The 23,117-nt window shown below is 39.8% G+C and overlaps 2 protein-coding genes across 3 annotated transcripts; both read right to left on the bottom strand.

Annotated features, from left to right (window-relative positions):
- Positions 1-730: 730 nt before the first annotated feature.
- Positions 731-14,040, bottom strand: vapal (VAMP (vesicle-associated membrane protein)-associated protein A, like). The gene is made up of 6 exons (XM_079173598.1): positions 13,885-14,040; positions 7,516-7,668; positions 6,170-6,273; positions 4,957-5,037; positions 1,951-2,130; positions 731-1,685 (listed from the first exon to the last, which is right to left on the bottom strand). Exons 1-6 carry the CDS (start codon positions 13,940-13,942, stop codon positions 1,524-1,526), a joined length of 738 nt encoding a protein of 245 aa, XP_079029724.1. The 5' UTR covers positions 13,943-14,040; the 3' UTR covers positions 731-1,523.
- Positions 14,041-14,934: 894 nt separating this feature from the next.
- Positions 14,935-22,232, bottom strand: rab31 (RAB31, member RAS oncogene family). 2 transcript variants are annotated; one of them, XM_079172883.1, is made up of 7 exons: positions 22,068-22,232; positions 20,973-21,052; positions 20,604-20,685; positions 18,866-18,937; positions 18,439-18,545; positions 17,469-17,578; positions 14,935-16,862 (listed from the first exon to the last, which is right to left on the bottom strand). In XM_079172883.1, the coding sequence occupies exons 1-7, from the start codon at positions 22,101-22,103 to the stop codon at positions 16,765-16,767; spliced, it is 585 nt and encodes a 194-aa protein (XP_079029009.1). In that variant the 5' UTR covers positions 22,104-22,232; the 3' UTR covers positions 14,935-16,764. The 2 variants fall into 2 exon arrangements, with proteins under 2 accessions (XP_079029009.1, XP_079029010.1); XM_079172884.1 differs by having other exon boundaries at positions 16,746-16,862; positions 17,465-17,578.
- Positions 22,233-23,117: the final 885 nt, after the last annotated feature.

The following is a 23,117-nucleotide window of genomic DNA, read 5'->3' on the forward strand; positions in this document are numbered from 1 at the left end:
CACTATCTCCATACAGTAACAGTAAAGCATGTAATGCTTAAGTCTCTCTCTCGCACTACTGCAACGAACAAACTAACATCTAGTGGTCTTTTCCCACGCTGGTCTGTCCTCCAGGAGACGGTATGAATCATACAGCTCGCTTTAATTCAATGATTGCGGGTTTCACTTTTGGGGAAAATAAGACTGAAGGTTCTGTATTTTAGCCATCATGCTGAATTGAATTAAGTTTTGGGCCAAATGACCAGTGCAGACTTTGCCATCCAGCATTCTATAATGTGCCAAACTACCTTGGCAGAACAACCTAAAAAATACTTTGTGCAAGATGAGACCATTAAAATGTATAAGAATCCTCCTCCATTCATAACTAAATTTAGAATCCAAAAGAGATCCAAACTTCCCGTCAACAAACAAAGCATAACGTAACACTAGAGTCTTCTTCAATTAAAGCTCGTAACAGAGCGGGAGTCTGAGGTTGTGAAGCATGTTCTAGTTCTGTGACTCTTTGCAACTAATCACTGAAAGCCAAATAATATGAGTAGACATGTCACGAGTAATTAAAACGCATGGTTAGCTCACATATTCTACGTTGTCCTAAAAAAGAAAGGGCAATACGGAGAGGAAAACCTGGCACACAAACAATACACTCATTTTATGGAATCAAATAATAATATTTAAGGTGTATCATTGAAGGAGAGAGACAGGAAAAGACGGCTATCAAAACCATATTTTTTTCATTTTTATTTCTTCAATGCTTAATACCATGGGACAGGATTTTAAGAATAGAGACGTCATTCCAGTCAACATTTGCCTCAGAAGGAATATATGATTTGTATAATAATAATAATAATAATAATAATAATAATATAAAGTCTGCATTGGTGTTGTGAGGAAAAAGGAAAGGACAAACGTACAAGAAGGAGGCACCTATATTATCCCCAGCTGGACCTGAACATTCCAAGACAAGAAGTAGAAATTACAAACTGAACAAATTTACTTCAGAGGCAATCCAGCAACAGGTAGCAAGGTGTTTTTGATGGAAGTTCTTTCCTTTTTTTGTTTAAAAGGATTTAAAACATTTACAAGACACCTAACATTCCATTCAATTCCTATTAAAAACAACAGAGAGAGAAAAATAATGGATCTTTTGACTGCGTCTTGCCCATGGTTCACTCATCTTCCATGTTGACTGATAGCATACAACTTTCATTGTCCCACCACATTACCGGTATAATCCAGCCATCAAAAAACAGAAAACAAAAAAAAAAAGGGAACATTCACTTTTTTTGTCGCCTTTCTTTTTCTCAACTCTCTGTGTGTACTTAACCGTGTGAGATTGTAAAAAGGCGACGCCTTTGAATGACGCTGTACAGATGTGTTCACTGTAGGCCACACACTACCAATGATATGGCAAAGTCAACACAAAGACTTCTTGTTTTTTTTTCCAGGCCTGTTTTATTCTGGAGCCGGGGCGGGAGGGGGGGTGGGGGGGGGGGGGGGGATACGGCTGGCATGCACCTCCCAGTCTACAAGATGAACTTCCCTAGGAAGAATCCGATGAAGATGGCTGCTATCACGACGAGGAGGGAGGGCAGGGAGGCAGTGCTGGCTTCTCGGCCGAGGAGGCTAGTTGAGTTTGATGTCATGTGGTCTGAGCGAGGCATCTTTCTCATTCTAATACCATCATCCTGTAACAGAGGCAGAGCAGCACACAGTCAACAGACCTGTACAATACAGGTTTACATGCGTCAATTAAGATAAGCGTTCTCAAACTTAGTACCATTAGCATAACAGACGGCAAGTTACCACTAGAACAGCGCCAGCGGTCAACGTTATTCGTAACATTTGTGCTTTTTTTCTACTATGACGAGTGAAAATGTCTGGTGTGATAAAAGGCCTAGGAAACCAGAATGTTTCACCATGTTATGAATATCACGTATCCACAGGTCTGACCTTTAATTGCCGGTTCTCGTCAGCCAGCTTGCTCATCTCAGTTTGCAGCCTCTTGCACTTCTCCAGCACTTTCTTCATCTCTGGATCGTCCGATGAGGCAGTTACAGACACCGAATCTGCTGATGAGTCGCTCTTCACAGAGTTCATCAGAGGGGCTGATTTGGTCGCCTCGACGTCATTCTGCCCAACAAGTAAAGGAGAGAAAGAGCCACTGAAGGGAAATCCACCATGTCTTGAGCTAAGTAGGGAGATCGTCCCCCCCTAGACGGGAGCCTGTGCCAAAGAAAGGCCGCCTTCTCCGAGGCCCAGAAGCTCACAGTGCCCGATCAAAGAGACCAGAGAGGAAACGCGTCCCTCAAGAAGTCACCTTTGATGTGGCTTTGTTTTGTGGGACAGACAACATGACTGCATGGGGAAAGGAAGGGCTTTGTAATTGACATGCAACAACTGTAGTAACGGTAGATGAGGGTTGACAATCATCACACAGACAGGATATGATGTTATTATCCATTGTACCACCATCCAAGGCAAGCTGATATAAAAGTCTATCAGGGCCCAGGTCTGTTTTGTAAAAAATAATGACGAACAATTCATTTAGGCACCTCAAATGTACCGATGTGAGAGTCCCGGGCAACTATATGATCAAAAGACAAAAAAAAAGCAATCCTGCACGCTGACAATCACTTGTGCTTTATTAAAGCCATTTTGGATCTCATACCTTCATTAGGTAAAAAAAGTGGTTGAGAGAGCGAGGGATTGTTTTCGATTCTTTCACAAGTGACTTTTTGACACAAAGCATCCGTCTGTGAGACGGCAAGAACTTTGTAGTAATTGTTAACCACCAACAAACCAAAGTCCGGGGGATTTGACAGCTTATTACGCCTAAACACAAATCTTCCACATTATGACGTTACACCTCAAAACTACATAGTCATCCTGCACATTTACATAATACACGTACATGCTACACGTGCAAAAGCAGGAAGCAGAGAGCAGACACCGTGCTGACTCAGCAGTCCACATAGCCTCACGGTTGAGCCTCTTAGCGTAAGCTAAATCTGGCCCCGGTGGCATTTTTCACCTGAACAGCGAGGACCCGCTGAGCTGTCCAGCAGCACTGCTTATCTAAATCCTGATTACACTGGGAGCTCATTAATACAGGCTCCCAGTGTTCACAGAGTCACCAGTTTATTATGACGCTCTGTTGACGTTGACACTGTTAAGAGCGGCGTCGATTCAACTCTGTGGTACATTTTGATGCCGAGTTAGTGGAGTTGCTGCATCTCATTTATGACTATCAGGAAAAAACACCATACAGTGGGAAATTTGATTGCGCTGAAGGATGTCAATGTTTGTTGTAAATTTGAAAACTATTTATAGTACCTGAGCAGCTATGTGAAACATATTGGTGTACATTTCTCGGGAGGAGCTTCCCATCATTGTACCATGTTTTTATTATATTTAGTCTTTTGTCTCCTTTTCGTCTGCCAGTTTGGAGCGAGTCAAAGGATTTTAATCGAGTAGTCGGAGAATAATACGCGAGTCAGACGTTATTTCACATGGCGTGGTCCAAAGAGAGACATGTGGTCAGAGACCAGAGCCTTTAACCAAGAATGGACAAACTCTTAAATGTTCATTCTTCCCACGGACGGTTGAAAACCAGGATGTCTCAAATGTTCAGAGACCGTGACGATTATTAACAGCGGTGATGTGAAGCGCCACTACGAGACAAAGCACTAATCTTATGAGCAAACGTACCCACTCACATCTGAAATGAAGTCACAGATATTAAACAACCTAAGAGCCCAACATGATCAGAATCCTAACACATGAATTTAACAGAGAGAATAGAGCTGAAACAAGTGGTTTCATAACCACAGATAAAGTGCCTGCTCACTAATTTATCCTATTAGAAGATGAATATAATATCGTGGCTTTTATGGGTGACATCACTTCACCCTGAATGAACTGAATTTAAAGCTGCAGGGCAATTCACTTCATTTTTCTAAAATTAATTCTTTATTTTAAGAAACAAACATTTAAAAAGCTTTCTGTTATATAATTTATTCTTAAATGCATCCATTATTTTACTTGAAACAAGAACATTCATTTTTTATGTATTATTTATAATTCATTCAATTCAATTTGAATAAATATTGTTGAGATATTATTCCATTGAACTTTCTTTATTTGACAGTCAGCTGTTGACTTCATACATACGTTAATACAACTGTTGTCTACGTCAATAATGATGGGACTAAATCATAGCGCAAGTTAGACATCACCGTGATGTTCTGGACCTTTGCGTGAGGAAATTCTCTCTAAATGGACCTCGTTGAATTACTTACTAATTACTACTACTTCATCATAGTTTTGTATTAAGAATATGAATCTACAAAGTAGCCTAACTAGTAACTACTATTGTCAAATGTAGTGAAGTTAAAAGCACAACATTCCAATGAAGTTACACACATTGGAAATACTCAAGTAAAGTACAAGTACCTCAGAACTTTACTTATGTACAGTGCTTGCAGCCTAAATGTACTTAGTTACATTCCAGACCCTTCCTAGATCTATCCTCTTCATTTTGCCCTCAAAAGGCACGAGACTGATTTAACTTTTAAATGTAGGAGAGTTGTTGCTAACTTTGGGTCGAATACTCTTCAAGCAAGACATGGAACCTTGGCTTTGGTCGTATTTATTTACCTAAAATAAACTGTACACACAGAATGCACTGTTAGGTTCACAGCGATAATGTTACTGCTAACTTCATACAAGTGTTGCACGGTATACCGATACTAGAAAAAGAATCGCAATCATTATTATAATATATAATCACAATTAGATGTTATTGCTGTACATTTTTTCCAACGTTTTTTTTGCCTTTGGAAAGTTATGGTATTCTGCAAATTATTAAAGTTGAGCATTCGACAGAAATCATACTTCAGTTCATGATTTAAATGATGTGGGAATCAGCCGTTCTTAACGTGAGGCTGCATCTCTTACCACTTTGTCGTTTTCTGAAGGCAGCTCAAAGACACATCTCAGCTTGGAATCCATGAGATCATCGGGTTTTGCATCTTTCCACTGGTGGAGATGAACAATGTGCATGTTATTCTTCAACTGACAGCTGGATTCTATCCACACACACACACACACACACACACACACACTACAGACATAAAACATGCAGCTTTATTTAAAAAACAGAACCTCGACTCATTTTACCACAAACACCGTCACAAGTGTACATTCTTCCACTGGTTTAAAGGTCTGTGTTTTTAGAGTGACACATTTCCATCACGTCAGCTCCTGAACTCTAGTTTATACTCTATGACAAAGGTGTTTGGTTTAAAGGTGCTCATAAAGCAGAGAATTGCTTTAAGGTTAAGAAATAATCTCGGTCATAAGTGAGAGGTATAACACAGTCCACGTGATAAAGCAGAGACCTTATTAGAGCCCAGTTTACTTATCAGGATCAGTGAGACCTTTGTTCCTCTACACTTCCTGGATGTTGCTTCTCATTCATGACAAGTCAGTTCATGAACAGGACTTCAAGGTATGTGAGTGTTTTACTGACTGTATGAGCCTTTGCTGTCCTCTGGTGGACAACTGGGAATGCTTCTCAATGCTTCTGATGATCTGCCATTACGGCTTTATCCATAAGCAGAGCGCTTTACATTACCCTGATGTCATTGATGACCAATTTCAAAGAAAAGAAAAGATGTAGGAGTGTCATTTGAGAGTGAGGTGTTATAATGTATGGATCGGTCTTTTTAATGAACAGAAACCTCACTGTAATCTGTGTTTATCTTAAACAAGAATTAAAAGAAAAGCACACAAATACAATTAAAACTTAGGTTAAAGAAAATTGCATTTTCAGGGTAAACAGTAGTTTGAACATTTGTTTTACTATTATTTTAGAGAGACTCCAGCGTATTTGTGTTCTACCACATTTTACTGTTCACGTTCTACAACGTGAAGAATATTCTGAGCTGAGTAGGTACAAGCAACTGTTACGTTGCAACTGCTTTGGTTGTGTATTTTAGCTGTAAATTAAGAGTTTTTATGATACAGAGAAACACAAGCATGGAATTCAGAGCTCCAACTTTAAATGCATCTTGATTACTGAAGGTGTGTTTGTATCTATACATTTAAAAGTCGGTGTTTTAAACAACATCTTTGCTAAAAGTCTTTAAGTAAATAAAAAATCACTCACCAATGAATCCATGTCAGAAACATGTGACGGGGCAAAAATCGTCTGCACCATGAATTTATGTTTACTTTTCTCGTTGGGGTCATAATCAAAGGGCTGTAGCATGACTGCAAATGAAAGATGAACAATGTTAAAACATTGAGTAGAGACATCTCTCTACAGGAAACATGTAAATAACCAGCATAATAAATCCCGCAAATCAATCGTCAGTGACAACGTTGATACCCAAACGGTGAAACGGTAGCACACACACTGATTTTCAGGACAAAGATGAGTCTTTCCCTGCTTTCTATGGAGCGTTGCCCTCCTCTCCTCTCCTCTGAGTGAGTTTCTGAGGAAGCAGCTCTGAGCTACACTTTATTGTAGTGCTGAAGTTACCATTAGCATGAACAATGAGCCACACGATGCTGAGATCTATGTTGAATCAGAAGGGTTTCTGTTAGTTTCAGTTTTCCACCACTGATGAAGACGACTAGAGGGCAGGTAGATTTATTTCATGAAATATTATGACTTTATTCTAATTAAATCAAAATGTTATTCTTGACTTCTCAGAGGACAGATATTTGGAATATAGGGTTATGCAGAATAGGGATGTCAGTTTCAGTTTCAATAGCCTGACACCCGTTAACCAATAACTAACTGGTTAGTTATTAAGGAAGACATGAGGAGGAGGTCCTGTCATTGTGCATTTAAATAGGTAGCCAGTGACCCTCCAATCAGAAGTGTCCTATTAGTTTTGTTTAAGCAAAAAGATATTTACAGAAAATCTCCCATCGAGTCTCTTATAAGACTTGAAGATATCTTCCTCTGAAGTATCTTCTTTTTAAAAATGAGCCTCATCTCTTTGCATTATGCATCATCTGACTCCTTAGCCTTGTGTTACATACATTTATATTTTTAAATGCTAAAATACTGGATGGCAGTACCCACTTGCAGTATTTAACTGACCAAGTGAATATAGAAAAAAAGAGTTGTTTGTAAGTTACTAATTTTGGCCATTGAAGTTTCAAATGACGGTTACATCCTGACTCTACAACAAGTCGGTTTCTGTCTAAATCCAGTTCTTACACTACATCACGTAGTGAAGTGCAGCCCGGGGGACTTGATGATTGGGTAAAAATGTGTAAGTATCATAACCTTTTGTTTGCCAAAGAGCTTTTTTCAACAATAATCCAAAAATGTAATGGAATAAGTCTCATTGGCTTGTTGTGGAGTGAACTAGGGCTATGCTAACAAAAACACATCATCCCTGTAGCACTCTATTCACAACATTTTGAGGGGCTAAATGAACGTCTGGTCACTGAATTTAAAAGAGAATAGAGAGTAATAATAAAAACAAAAGAACTTACCAGAGATAATGACAGTTGCTCCGGGATCGATGACGCCGCTGTTTGGCCGTACACAGTATCTGCGCGGGGCAGTCGTCTTCACTTTGAAACACACTTTTCTGTCGGAAGGGTTCCTCAGTTTCAGGTTGGTGGTGACTACATCTGTGAAAGGACCTGATGGACAAAGAAAGACAAACACATTATTATCTCTATATCATGGAAGACACTCTTCGCGTGTGTAAACTGTAAAGGGGAAAATAGAGAAAGACGAAAATATCCTTGTAGCAAAACTTAAAGAAACTGCTGCTGCGTTAAATTACAATGGAGACAGAAATCCCCAGGGCCTTTAGAACACCTCTAGAATGGTAAATATGTTGCATGTTTACAGTGGAACGGCAGAAATATAGTCAATTCAATATGTCAAGTTATATCTCACTGCTGAAAGGCCGATAATGCCGACAGTGTTTTGGTGCAAAAGCATTTTAGAAAATTACCGCTGGATACAACTCAATTAGGCCTGTATGATTAAGAGGACTAATTGAATAGTTCCTTGGGTTGAAGCTGGATTACAGGAGTTTTACCGTAATATTATTACTTTGATAAGGCATATCACGTCAAAAACACAAATGGATGCCAAGTAAAACATTTAGAAACAACCTTACAATTAGCCTCAGAGGTCTTGAAAGGAAAGTGTCCCATGATCAGTGTTTTTCCTGCACAGAAAGTAACCAGGCGGTAGTACGCCTCTAGATCTCTACAAAACTCTGATGGCAGTCTTCGTGGAAAACACAAAATGTTGCGCACGGTGGATTTCTGTAAATATGTAAAGGCAGCGGCATTACAGCAACGTGGTGGAGCTGTATCCTAATAAGCATAGTGAACTGGGTGCTGCCAAAACTGTCCAAGAGGAAGGAAAGAGCCAGCTGGTTTGGGCTGGAGCGCTGAAAAGTGGGAACCAGCCCTAAAGTTTGTCACCGACTGACCGAGCGAGTGATCCCGAGCCGTCTCTAAATCACACTTTTGGGGTGTCAAAGCTTCAGTGAGGAATATTCGACGATATTTGAAAGAGAGAAAAGAGAGAGAGGGAGAGGAGACCTTCTTTCTCTTTAAGAGAGTCAGTCGCCTCTCACCCTGACAGGTCAGTCAGTAAGAGAAACAGATCTCAGTCAGATATACAGCTGATAGAAAAAGTTTTTTTTTTTTTTTTCTCTGGTGGCTGGTTGTGTCGGAGTAAAACCTCTGCTGCCATTGTGTCTTTATACGCAAACCTTCCCATTGCTCAACCGGTAGCACAGAACCCTCGGTCCCGTTCAGTCAGGAGTACCACAGAAAGTCTAGCATGAATTCTATTTTATTTGTCCTCTCCTCCTGGGCCCTTTCTATGCCGACGGGCCATTGGGCTTGAGCCCCGGAAAGACGAATCGGGACTTCACTGATTTCCTTTTAACTGAAACGAAGACGGCTACAAAATGTGCAATAATCACACATTATAAATTACAGCAATGGCCCTCAGAAACAAATATGCTCTTATGAAAAGGTCTTTAAGCAAATAAATAAATAAATAAATAAATAAATAGACTATAGCCTGTGAGGAGACTTAAAACAAAAGATCTGGCTTTGTTGATACTGTCCGTTTCAGTAACCAGATTAAAATAGTTTCACAGGATATAGTTTATCAGTATTTGTGGTCATATTCTCATTCTCAAACATAACTTAACCATGGCATGCGATATGCAACTTCAGTACACTTTAGGAACAAATATAACGATACTAACGATCACTTTTTACTAAATCATCATCAGGTGTCTCTTGTTCCCTAACCAACAGGAATAGTAGGTCTTAACACATGATAAGGTTTTCTTCAGGATTAACTGATTCAAAATGGTATTGTGACTTTGGACTCCTTTTGCACTGTTTTCATACATGAAAACAAAAGATAAAAGCATTTCAATATTCTTTCTCGTCTCTCACCATACATTTGTTTTACAGCTTGGTTGCTCAGGAGTTCACAAAGCCCACATTCAGCCTTGGTTCACACCCAGTGTTCAGAGAGATAAGAAGCAATGCGTGACCAGATTGGAGTGGCTAAAGCTAACGTGTAGAGTTATAGTCATGACTGGGGCGTTGTTTTCAACACAGGTGCGTTACAAAGGCATTCCTACAAACCTGAAGAACCTCATTTGCCACATTTCTGTGCACAATCCCCGCTTTCAACATTCTAGTTTTTCCTGCATATCGTCTTTGAAGCTAGAGGAAGAACATACGAGATGCTTCCTGCTGTGAACATACCAGCTTATTGTAACAAAGATAGTAAGTGCTCATTTACACTTGTAGAATTTTGAAGGAATGAAGGAAGTAAATGTAACTTGGGACAGCTCAAACGTACCTGGCAGGCATGATAATTACAGCTCATAAAACATTCCTCTTCCCTTTGCACATGCGTGAATCCGTTCTACTATCCTGTACTTGCTGGTGGGCCAAGAGAAGCATCAGTTTATTTATTAAACCGTTTTCTGTCACACAGACAATAAAAACATGCAGACCTAAGACAACGGTGTAATTTCTGCAGGGAAGAATGTAAGGTTGACAGATAAATCTCCACACTAGGTGGTACTGTGAGCTGGTGCTGGGCTGTATACCGAGCCATGCTGTTTTAATTTCCCTTATGATATACATTTTTCATATACCGAGAATATCCATGAAGAGCGCTACGGTCGGAGAGAGCTGAGAGTGCATTAACTGCGTACCCTTCTCACTCTTCGTAATAACTTACACAACAATTAATAACCCACAACTAACTGGCACACAACAATTTGTAAAACTAATAATTGTACATTCACAAATTCACGCCACCAAACGGCATCCTGGGTAACATTACAGCTGCTATCTGGCAGCATAACAATAGCTAGGAGAGGCTCCGTCGCTACTACGCATTCAAGAACAGAAAAGAGAGATGGAGGATGAAGAGAGAGACTGGAGATGCACTGGAAGAACCAAGAGAGGAGCCACGTCTGTCAAAATACATCACTGTTGTTGCCAGTGGTGCTAAAACTAAAAACCTTTGTCACCTCTGTCACAAAACGTGATGGATTATCAACAGTGAGATTATGATGGTTGGATTCGCCCCAGTGAAACAGCGAAGCCAAAGGGTCAGACATCACTCGTAGAGGCATTTCCCCCGTGGCACTGAATATGACATGGAAAGCAAGTGGTGGATCGGGCGACAGTACGAACGCATAACAGTCCACCTATGCAAGGTCATGGTCCCACTACAGACAATTATAAAAAAGACCGTTTCAGATCAATGATTAAAACACTTGATTCAGAGTATGTCTTGCCAGGGCTAAAATACTTCAACCAAACTTCTATCCTAACATTATACCAACAACGCCGACACAGTCGCCCTCTTTTCTAGAACGACAGACCTCTGGTCAGTTTATAGTGTTATCTATAACAACCATCTTAAAATATTTTGTTTTGAAAAGACATTTGTATATTCCTGACTGTAGAATAAGCCACCATAAACCTACATGTAGGCCCAGTCATGCAAAAACAATAATAACATACTGTGATATACCGTGAAAAAATACCATGATACAGATTTATGATCAGCATTAGGTGTAGGCATTACTATATCAGTACTGAAACAGAAAGCAGTTATGCACATCAGATATACACCCACATAGCCTGCCTCCATTGCCTAACTCTGCGATGCCACCTTTGCTCGAGCAGCGTTCGCACCATTTCTCTCATCTTGTTGCATGTATGCTGAGTGTAGGGTCCCCCAGGCCAGGCCTATTCTAAATATACCAGCCAAGGAAAGGAGGGCTGCCCCCTCTAGCCTGCTGGAGGAATCCCAGCAGAGGCTCTAAAACAGACCAGCTCTCAGATACACGCAGACAAATTTAGCACGGCCTCTGTGACAGTCAAGAAGCTGTGGTCATCTTCCTTATCCTCGTATTGTTTTTCAAAAGGCAGAATAGGAACCATTTCATTTTCCTCTGTGATCCTCCTGAAGTACAGAAACCCCCCCCAAAAATCCTTTCTCTTTGGCTAATCTAACAGTTCAGTTAAAACCATGGGAAGATTAGTCTGGGTCAAGGTGCATAAACTATTTGCATAACTCAAGCCTGCATAAATAAGAGGTTAAGAGCACTATTCAAATTGTACTTTAAGTCAGCTTGCTAGTTATCCTCATACCAAGCAGAAATAAAAAAACTGGTCAACAAATCATTCTTCGTCATAACATTGTAATTTTGCCTTGCATCCATTCCAGAACACACAGGTTAAAAGTTGAACCTGTCCTGATAACCGAAAATGGAAACCGTGTGACTAATCAGAAAAACAGGAACACAGTCGACCTAAATCAGATAAAAGTAGGAGGTACAGTCTATGATCTGATTTTGACAGACCATGTCTCTGCCATCAGACTAAAGGAAACGTAAAAGTAAGGTTCAGCTGAGAACAAACTTAATTTGTGTATTTGGGTTTATGTATTGACCGCTCCGTTTCAAACTTGTATCTATTCAAACTGAGCCGACTAGTGCAGCCAGACATCTACTCTCTGGCCATTTCACTACTTCACTGAAGAAGTTGTCTGTTAAAGCACCAACAACCTGTTGCACAACATTAATGAAAGTTTGATCAGGTGATCATGTTTAAAGTCAATACTACCGTTTATATTTGAACTAGCTAGTTTTAAACTTAACTCAACATGTTTTGTTTGTCTTAAGCTGTACATCTTTGTAATTTCTTTGACTGACAGGCTCTATTCACCACCACGAGTCCTGCACCTGATAAAGCAGTCACGGATCTACCAGTGGCAAAAAACAACAACAACACACTTCCTGATTAAATAAAGCACAGCGAATTATTACGAGTTTTGTGGTCACGGTGAGGCTTTCTTGCATTCTCTGGTATCATCAGGTGTAGGATCTGCATTGTGTAATAGTGTAAAAAGACGTGACAAACCAGTTCCACATAGGACACCTTGTCACCTAAAACATCTGTGACTGTCCCCCCATTCAATAGCTGTCCTGTGGATCTGGTATTTGAACTGGTGACCTCTCCAACAAGTCTGTCATGTCCAGGCTACAATCAGTACTCATACCGAGTCCTTACTGACAATCAGCATCGTGGGATAACCGAGACAAATGGCTGGTTCTACAAAAGTGCCAGCAACAATAAAACCACACAGACAATAATACCTGCAACAAGGAAACAAAACACAAGGACATAATTCTGGGATAAATGAATAATGAGGAAGAGATGCTGGCCTGGGATTGTTATGGAAACCCCCATCACCTTGGCAGACTAGTTAAACTGAAACTTGTAGCTACTTAAATCAGCACAATAGAGTTTTACTGTTAGCTGTTATTTCAATCACTTGTAATTGTCACTTCATAACAAGAGCAACAGTTGAAATCATACAAATGTCAAACTTAAAATACACCGTCGATACGTCTAAAAACGGCAAAAAAAGGCAGTTTGTTGTTGGAGAGTAGCAAAGAATGTAACCTAGCTAGCTTAACGTTAGATATCAACTTTGACATTAGCCTGGCTTCCATTAGCCAACGATTAACTGACACATCATTGAACGTTATATCAATGCCAGGCAAGCAATCAGTGGTACTCTGATGTGTAGATTACTTTGGTTTCCTATGAATGAGTTGGGATAACACTAGTGTCCGTTGACACATCTATTGAGCATATATAACGTAATTTAACGGTTGGGAGTTAGGAAAATGGAACTAACGTGAGCTAACGTCTGTTGGTTGTTAACCGAAGTAAGCCAAGTTTGTCATTCAAACTGTCAGTTACTTTTACCAGTTTAACACAGCAAAGTGTCTGCGCGAGGCGTGTCAGTTTGGACACTTAACGTGTTATATGTGTCGCTTGTAAAAAAGTGAATTCCCTTCTCCCATTACCTCCGGGTTATGAGTTGTAAGTGAATAGGCTGAGTCCAAAGGAAACAACAGTTTGCTGTGGCTAACCCCCACTAGCAACAGCATAATGTTAGTAGCTCATGTTAGCTGCTAAACACAAACATGGTGCGCTGTGTGTGTTCACTTCCATTCCGTTTAACAACCACTGGAAGTTGCCCCACATTATTCCACTGCTTTGCTAGGTGTTGTCAGTTAGCGTTCGCTGGTCATAAATATGGCAAACGGTCAAAAAGACACGCCACGCCGGCTATCCACGTCACTACAGCGCGAGGAGGCTACAGCGGCCCGTTCTTGTCCCTGGCTAACTTAAAATGGCGGTGAATGCTAGCTAGCTTCGCTAGCAACGAAATTCGCTTGAGGGAGTGTGAAATCGCTCCAGTTCAGGTATTTCTCCAACACTACTCGCTGGACATTTGACACGTCAAGAAAATGTCGATTTACCTACCTTTAAATTTGAGGTCGCAGGGAGGGTCAAGGACAAGGATCTGATCCAACTTTGACATTTTTAGCTTGTGGGGATGCACTTGATTTCAGTATCAGGGAATAACTGACAAGTGGAAATTCTAGCTCCCCTGCTGCCACTACTGAGTCAAATGCTGACTGAGCTCTGCGAACGAGCATGTGGGTACAAAAACTTCGAGAACGCGCGAGTGCACAACCCTGTTGCGCGCCCTCGTGGCTCAGTTACTGAATGTGATGTGATTATGGCACATTTATCTAGTTACACTGCGCTACACTCAGCCACTTAGAAGAAGAAAAATACTGTAATTAAAGGAAGACGATTCTTACTTCACATTTTATTGCAAGTCAGTTGGTCCATGTTTGTGGTTTAAATAATAACGTGCTGGTATTTTGTACTAAAAAAAATGCAGATGGACTGATTCGTTTCCTCTATTTCTTCTATCCCATGATTAAATCCATCTTCAGGACAAGAAGTGTAGACCTCCCCTGTGTAAACTGAGAGTAATCCTCTGCAGTGTACTGATTAGGACTCTATGAGAATGTTCTTCTCTGCCTGTAATTTGTGCGGTTCCCAGCTTTTCAGAAGGTTACTTGAAACATATATGTGCACAAATAACCCAAGGCTAATTTGTTGAGTCTTTCCTATTTTGGGGCTAATAGGTTGTGGTAGAGTAATAACTCTTGTGTAAGACCACATAATGTGGTTTGCAGTGACAAGGAGTAAAAGCTTCATCTAAACTGTGAAACCAAATAGTGTCATTTTCACACTTTGAGCTTCCTGAGGTGTCAGGTTGGCTCAGCTGGGATGCATACCATGTTCCCATGATGTCAGGAGGCGGATCCATACTATGACATTTTGTTAGTGGGTCCCCTCTGCTCTCGATCATCATTCTGGTCTCCACTAACAAAACATTAAATCAGTGAGGCTATACAATAATCCTCTAAGAGTGTCCTGGTGTCTTTGACATTTCAAAACACATACTTCATCCTTACAGTGGGTGAAAGTGGCAAAAACAAAACCGAAACATAGAATAGTCACTACTTTATTACACCTGATTAAAATACAAAAGTTAATCTGGTTTACAGAGGATACAAGGGAGCATGATTTAGGCACACAGTAAAAGGATGGCTGCAGATAATTGTTGACTGTTTTGCATACAATTAGTCTGTGCTGATTTAGTCAAGTAATTCATGCATTACTCTAGCAGTCTGCACTTTTAAGCCGTGGCACACATTTGTTTAGGAAAACACAAAAAAAAGGCACTTGTGTGGCAGCAAATATATCACTTCAAGAAATCTCATCACAATGTCAACATGTAACCTCTAATAAAATGTATTTGCTCAATGTAATTATCTCTCGTATGGAGGTCATATCATGACAAACTGCATTGAAGAAGCGGTGTGATTTAATGAAACTGTTGTCAATCTGTTGGTAAATGTGACATACTGTACATCTGGACCACAAAGCAGCTCCTAAATTGATGTCTGATGTCAACTTTCCACGTTCACTGCATTAGCTTAAAGTGGAAGCAAGGCCACACTAATTGGCTGATTTCCGAAAAGAGTTGCGTGTGACTTCCCATCAAAGAGAACAGCACATATCAGCACAGTTATACTATGAGTGCATTAAAAACCACGAGTTGAACTCCATCATCACGTCATACATGTTGGCAACATGTTTGTTTTTTTAGCGATGGTAAAAAACATAAATACTGTTAAATGGGAAACCATGTTGCATCTAGGTCAACGTTCATGTCCATTTAAAAAAATGCTGTTAAAGAATACTGTCACTGTTTCAACACTTCCAAATTAATACTGTTGCAAATGTATGCAAAGGTGCTGTTATAAATGCCTCAAGTGGTCACACCTAAGAGCACTGCTGCCAAAGAAACAGCAGCAAACAATATACATCATCTTAGAATACACAACTGGGCTAAATCACCCTTGTCCTACTTCTTTGCCAGCTAGAATTTATTGGTTTAGGTCTTTAATTTCATAGGTTTTTTTAGAGCTTGGTTGGTATATAAAAAACCCTTTTGGAACTTTAACAGCTTTCGACATGTTTTGAGTAAAACACATGCAGGTCTTTTCTCCTCTTAACAGTATAAATGTAACCCCTTTTCAGATAAAGACATACATGCTGCACAAGGTCATCCCCTGTGGTGAAATCAACACATTTCAGCATGTAGAAGAGAACCGTAACAAATCACCATGTAAACAATTCTAGTATTGGTCACAGCGCTTCAACAGGGGGGGATTTACTGTAAGTACGACCACGTGGAATGTAAAGCTGCTGCATTTGAGCCACAGAACTGAATGTTTGTCTAACGTTTGATCTCGACAAACACAACTTATAATATTCCAACTTAATACAAACATTTAAAAAAAAGCTCCATGATAAAAAAAAAGAAAAGTATAGCCTTGATAAAAAAAAATTAAAACTGTATAAAAACCATCATTTAATGAGGGCCATTTAAGAGCCACAGTGCAAGGGAAACCGAGCCAAACTGCACTAAAAAGCACATCAGCTAGATCACTTGTTATGTATGTGGGTTTATTATTGAGCTGTGGACTATACCACAGACAGAAATCTTTATGTAATTCAGGGAAAACACCACCTGAGGGGGACAAACTGACGGCCTTCTGATTCCAGACCTCATCAGAGTTGAAACGGCTTCAATCAACTGAAATATATGCGCAATGACCGATACATTGTACCGTTGTTTCATCTTGCGGCTGACCTCTGTCTGTCCACTGTCTTGTCTTTTCCAGCAGTAAGACACAGTGTGCATTGTGGACTATGTGCTGTGCTTGGTGGGGTCTCTGGTGCGGAGGGGAGCGATCTCATCAGCCACTGTTGGTACTAGCAGCATCTCCTGGAGGACGGAGCCGGCTGCCGGGTGAGTTTGAAGGAGTCGTTGCTCTCCACCTCGGGATTTTCCAGGGGTGGGATCTGTTTACCTACACACACAGCACAGGGTCATTCTCAGAGTTACCATAGTATTTAACGGTTTTAAATCGTATATAGTGTTGTATTGTTACTTCTGCGATGTGTTTGACGTGTTAAATGAACCATTACTAGAAGCCTCAAAACAAAACATGACATATTTAAAACACTTTTCTTAACACAGCACATACTGTAAAATCAAAACATGCCAACTTCAAAAGGTTGTTCAGATGAAACAAGATATATTTCTAAAAAAAATCAAATTGTAAGAAATCTGCAATTTTAGTCGTCATAAACAAATATAATGGTGCTTTTCTGCCCCAAATTATGGGAAAATATATTTAGGCCTACAACTTACAAATTGAAGAAATTAAAACACATCGATAAAAAGAATATTTAGTTTATATTATATACGAAAGAATTTGTGTTTTTTTGTGCCATACCATGAAAATGATCCATCCCATATGTGATTATATGGCACCCAAAAATAAACAACATATAAATAACAGCTCCCGGCATTATTGAAAGGCATGTCTTAATTAATACAGTACGTATATACAGACTCACATGACATAGACACATACAGTAGACACAACATACAGTAGAGACGTGGTACCTACTGATTTTCTGAAAGAGCTCCTCGACATTGACAGCATTTCTTGCACTAGTCTCGATGAAAATAGCTGCAATTGATTCAGCAAACTCCTTCGCTTCCTTCATGGGAACTTCCCTGTCAGAGAGAAGGAAACTAAAGTCAGCATGGAGCAGGTTCACACTTAAGAAGTGTCCCATGGAAAATCAACAACTTTCATCAATGACTTTCATCCATTATATCTTTAACTCGTTTGCACTGAAAAGTGCTGGAGGAGATGACACATTTGAAACCATGGTGCATCATTAAGATTCTTCAAACAAACGTTGCAGTTTCCTCTCTCAGCGTGGAGTCCCCTTCCACAGAGACCTTCACTCATAGACAGAGAATTTGCGGTGGCCAGAAGGGACAGTATTTAAACATGTCGGCCACCTTCACCAATGTTTTGGAGGTGTTTCTTTAGCTGCTATAGTCAAACAAACAACAATTCAACAAATTGTATCCGATGAAAGTTGATGATTTTGCTTGTAAAGCCGCGGCTGGTTTCTACAAGCTGCCCTGTTCCAGTCTTCTAACACTCGCACAAAGATCGCAAAGACAACTATTGAGACATGGTTTTCTTAGCACGGTGGACTTGACATGAGCTACATGACAGGTATCACAAGAAGATTACTTTATTAGTTATGCTTGTTCACTAAATCTGTAGGAGTTTGCTGTGCAGAAAGTCCCTAAAGGAAGCAGTGAAACAAGAGTCATAACTGAGACTCCTGTGAATGTAAAGAGGCAAATAATAAAAGCGGTAAAGAGGCAAGAAGCTCGAGTTTTATAAAACAAAAAGAGATGCGTTTATGTTGATGCACGACAGACTTCTAACGATTAAAAATGTGCGTTCTTGTGTCTAGTAGTGAGTGTCTCTTAAACTTTATTATCACCATAATATCCATGAGAATGAGTTTCTTTCCAGCTATGACAGTCTAAGAAAAGAACCCTTTGCTCACCTGATGTCTCCTAAATCATTCTTGTTCCCTGCTATGGCTACAACAATGTCCTCCGGACCATGTTCTTTCAGCTCCTTCACCCACTTCTTCAGTGTCTGGAAAGAGTCCTGAACAAGAAGAGCACATCACGGTCAACTGTGGGATAGGTTCTTCATGAGAATGTGGCAGTTTTCTACAACTTGTGCCACATGTTCACTGTATTAGAAGGTGTTGTTCAGACAAGTTTCCATGAACAGACCAGGAAAGAATGACATTTGTAGGTCATGGAAGCGGGGCATCCCAGAGTGATGGAAAAGTGGGCATTGCTTTTAGGAGGGCAAAACGGATTGTTGGGTATTCCATTTTGTCACGGGGATTTAGATCAACCCAGGTTTAATTTACCGTCACTCCTCTGATGAAAAGATGATAAGTTTCCTGTTGTTCTTACCAGTTTAGTAATGTCATAGACGATGACAGCAGCAGCCGATCCTCTGTAGTACATAGGAGCTAATGAGTGAAACTAAAAAAAGACAACGTATTACTGGTGAGCATGATCAGTCAATAGTTACACAGAAATGTATAAAGATTTAAACTAGGGATGTCTCGATCGGGGCCAATCCTCTGCTTTACGTCAGCTGTCACACTAGTATATTATTATTGAACTAATTTACGTGCAGTCGTTTCATTTCGGCTCAGTGTGAGAGTCCCTTGCTTATTGCTGCCATCTATAATGCATGATGTGTCACCGGGGACGGCACAGACAGTCAGCGGTGCAGAGGAGACAACAACCACACTCAACACGCCAGTGAAACAAAAAAAGCACCGCGAGCAACGAGCCAATAAGAATAGATTTATGAATCAAAGGATGCACAGATGATGAAGTTAAACACGCAACGGAATATAGTTTTAATTCAGGAAAAGACTGCAGCAAAGCAAACACTGGAGGACACAGAAGATTAGAGAGAAAACCCCATTTAAGAACAGTTTGGATGCAGGCATTTTTTTTCACTGCAACGCAGAGCTAATTAATTGTCAAGCAGTGTATTGATTTTACTAACTTTAATGTACCGGTAATGTGCACTGTGCAGCTGTATTATTGAGGGAAAGTATAGGATCGGGACTCAGCATCAGCAGATACTCAAAACTGAATTACTCTGATCAGAATCGGAGGCAAAGAAACCTGTTCGGGACATCCCTAATTTAAACTGAACACAACCTTAAAACCATAACATTGAAAATATTGCATTAACCCATAAACGACTAACATGATGTGATGTTGGCAGAGAGAAAAAAAAGTTACTTCCTACCAAGTTTCAACTTGTCTTAACTCACTATGAAGGTTACTCCTGAGTGTTAAGAAGAATGTTCTGATCGAGAACTGTTTTCCACAGAAGTCCAATATGTGTATTGTTAAGGCCTGAACAAACATGTGAACAAACACTTTTACCTTGTTGCTATTGTACAGACTGATGAGTCGCCAACTCAATTTTGTTGTATGTTTTTACAATGACAATAAATTTCCTTCCCCAAGAAACATCAAATTCTTTATTTTAATGTTTCAAAACCTACATTGTTTTCATCCCCACCACCAACCACCAACCACAGAGAGTAGTCAGCACTAATGTGTACCACATCACCCCTGCGCTCGTGACAGTACGTGCAATAAAAACCATGAAGGTGCCCACTCATCAAAAAACATGGCACCACCAGTGGTCAGGTTATCTTTGTATTGCATGCGGGCCAGGGGTCATGATAACAACAGTTATTTTAGTGCAGTGGCGTGATTTTCTCAACAATTCACATTTTCACCTGTATGTTATGGTGTTTACCAAATAGATCACACAAACAGTCACGTGTGGTGAGTTTAACATTAGCCCCACAGATAAAGAGAACTTTAAATCCTGCTAAAGAGGTTTCAAGATATCATTTTCACACTAAAGAAAGAAATATTACCCATAACCCCCCCCCATCCATAAAATATATCACCGTGATGACACCACAGTCTTGTGAACCTTATGTGAATCATCCCAATTCACACCTAATAATAACTGAATGTCATGAGTAGTACCACTGACAGTGAAATGATTGTGTCACTGCTAGCTTCCTGATGCAAAATGTAATGGAAAACGTTATGTCATATGTCTAATAATAAGAAAATTAGGAATTTATGCTGTGGGTGCGCTCACCCTTTCCTGTCCGGCTGTATCCCAGATCAGAAATTTGTGTAGTTCATTTCCAGATGGCACTGTTTTGGTCAGGAATGATGCTCTGTGGGTGATAAAGAGCATTTCACAACAATGATTCTACGCATGTTCTTTAAAAAGGCACAGGAAGCAAATCAGTGCATGTCAGCAGGAAACAAATAAGACAGAATAAAGATGTCCGACACTGAACCCATTTTGCCTGAAAGCACTAATGCAGTGTTAGGTCAGAGGCGCACACAAAACAACAATCAAACATGTGTATTTGTAATTTGTACCAAGTCTTCTTATAGTGACCCGAACCACCTTTCAAAAAATATGCATAAACCATTAGTTTTTCTGCTGTGCTCTTACCCTATTGTGGGACTTATATGGTGGTCAAAATGATCCTGAACGAATCGGCAAACAATGCTGGATTTCCCAACTCCAGTGTCCTGAAAACAGAAGGTCACACATCAGACACAGCGCTGCTCACACACACATGTACACAGAGTCACCGGTCACTACTGGATCATATTGATTAGGCAACTGTCTGGTCACATACCCATCAGATAGCTTCCAGTTAGTCCACAAATTCTACAACTAGCTCTGTTTTTATAGAAAATAAATATGAAAATATTACTTTTGTTTTGTGCAACACAACAAATCTCCCTGTTTACCTAACATTAAAGTAAACTATTATGGAAACTTTTGGCTGCTTGTAATTTGTTCTTCATGCTTTTTAGTTACTCCAGACACATGGACAGCTCTTATTCTTCTTTACATGGTTAAAGTATGAACCTCTGCTCTACATAAGCAAAGGGGGGGGGGGGCAAGGATAGGAAAGAAATGTCTGTGGTTAACTTTTAGGTTGGCTATTAAATGGCTGCTGAGCATGTCACTTCCTGTGGCGGACTGTTGAACGTTTCTGTGTATCTCTTACAAGTCCCCAGTTCATTGATAAACTACCACTTTGTAGTCCAAACGCCTCTGAACGTCCCTGCCACCGTCTCTAAAGAGGGAGTGCTCTGTTTTGCTAACATCAGCAAGAAAACCGAGCTAACGGATTGCTCCTCGCGCTTGGTATGACTATGACGTAATGCGTGATAAACTGAGCCGTTATAAAAAAATAAAAGACAAACGCAGAAAACTTCAATAATTTATGATTTAGGAAATCAAACAGACGTAACAGTACAAGATAAGACAGGAAGTGCATAAATGATTGCTGCACCCACCGGTGGATCAGCTATTGGTTTATAGTTAAATAACGTTAAATATCAACATGTTTAAGTTTTCTGACGAGCAACAAGACGGTTAAGTTAAAAAAAAAAAGGTGATCGACCGTTACAGTACCGTGTCAGTTGGAGAAGCTAACGTCTGTTAATGTGTTGTTAACGTCAGTTACGTTCCACTCGCAGCAGACAAGGAATTTCCCCTCAAAGTTGATCAACAAAAACATCTGTCACTTACCCCTAAGAGGCACACTTTGAGCTCCCTTATGGCCATGGTTAATTTCGAGAAGTTTTTAAATCATTATTTTAAAGTGTTGACTCGGTGTCTTTGTCTCGTCATGCTTAAATTAAATTGTTTTCCCCTCTTCTTGGGTAAAAGATAAACCCAGCCCCTGAGAAAGACAGACTGACCTAACAAACTAGCATCAAGCTTTATAAGTGACTTATATAACTTCCGGCGATGACTTTCAAAATAAGACCGCAGTTTATAGATATTCTACATATTGCTGTTTAAGCTCCAGACCATAGACTGTGCAAGACATGTAAAACAAAAGTTATCTTTCATTAATAATCTCTGTGATTTGGCTTTTCCACCCAAACTAACATCACCTAATTAATACATCTTAAAATAACATACTCTTTCTCCCTTTTTGGGGACGTAAATCGTTTAATAGTGTATGTGCACTGGAGACTTTAAATCACAGTTACTCTGGATATACATAATTCTAAGTAAGTTCGAGTGGAGGGGGACTTTATTAGTTCAAATATCAATGTTAATTAACAGAGACACTATCTAAATTGTGTTTAAGGAAGCATTGAAACTAGATTTGAATTGACTCACCCATTAATACGTTATTTTCCAGTCGTTTCACAATGGAGAAATTAAATACAAAAAACTAAAAACTAAGTTCATCCCAAGACAGTCAGAAAATTAAAGTTCCACTTTTATTTTGAAACCATTTTTGCTTGTTTCCGGTCTTTTTCTAGCTTTTTTTTAGCTACTTGAAGATGCTACTTTCCAAGTCGGAGACCAGTTAAAGCAATGACAAAACAGTCGGGTGGGTGAACTCTCTCTTTTATACCCAGGCCTTGAGTATAACTATAAACTCACGAATTAAATGATTCACTTCCTCAAACTGGATGCAAATGATTTATCTACAAAGTCATTATGTGGGGAGAGGGGAAGGTTTTCAGAGAAATTGTAACAGAAAATAGGAAGCACTAAATCTGGACTAAACTGACATAGTTGAGTAAAAAAAAGCAGCTTAAGAAAGAGACAAAGATGCAA

This window comes from Pholis gunnellus, assembly GCF_910591455.1.
Source record: "Pholis gunnellus genome assembly, chromosome: 14".
Taxonomy (NCBI): domain Eukaryota; kingdom Metazoa; phylum Chordata; class Actinopteri; order Perciformes; family Pholidae; genus Pholis; species Pholis gunnellus.

Excerpts from the sequence above, each read along its gene's own strand:
- vapal (XM_079173598.1), bottom strand. The coding sequence starts at position 13,942 with ATGTCAAAGTTGGATCAGATCCTTGTCCTTGACCCTCCCTGCGACCTC. Across the intron at positions 7,669-13,884 it reads CTGCGACCTCAAATTTAAAG|GTCCTTTCACAGATGTAGTC; the intron begins GTAGGTAAATCG and ends TTTGTCCATCAG. Across the intron at positions 2,131-4,956 it reads CTTCAGAAAACGACAAAGTG|AATGACGTCGAGGCGACCAA; the intron begins GTAAGAGATGCA and ends CTTGTTGGGCAG.
- rab31 (XM_079172883.1), bottom strand. The coding sequence starts at position 22,103 with ATGGCCATAAGGGAGCTCAAAGTGTGCCTCTTAGGG. Across the intron at positions 20,686-20,972 it reads CATATAAGTCCCACAATAGG|AGCATCATTCCTGACCAAAA; the intron begins GTAAGAGCACAG and ends TATCACCCACAG. Across the intron at positions 17,579-18,438 it reads AATGATTTAGGAGACATCAG|GGAAGTTCCCATGAAGGAAG; the intron begins GTGAGCAAAGGG and ends TCTCTCTGACAG.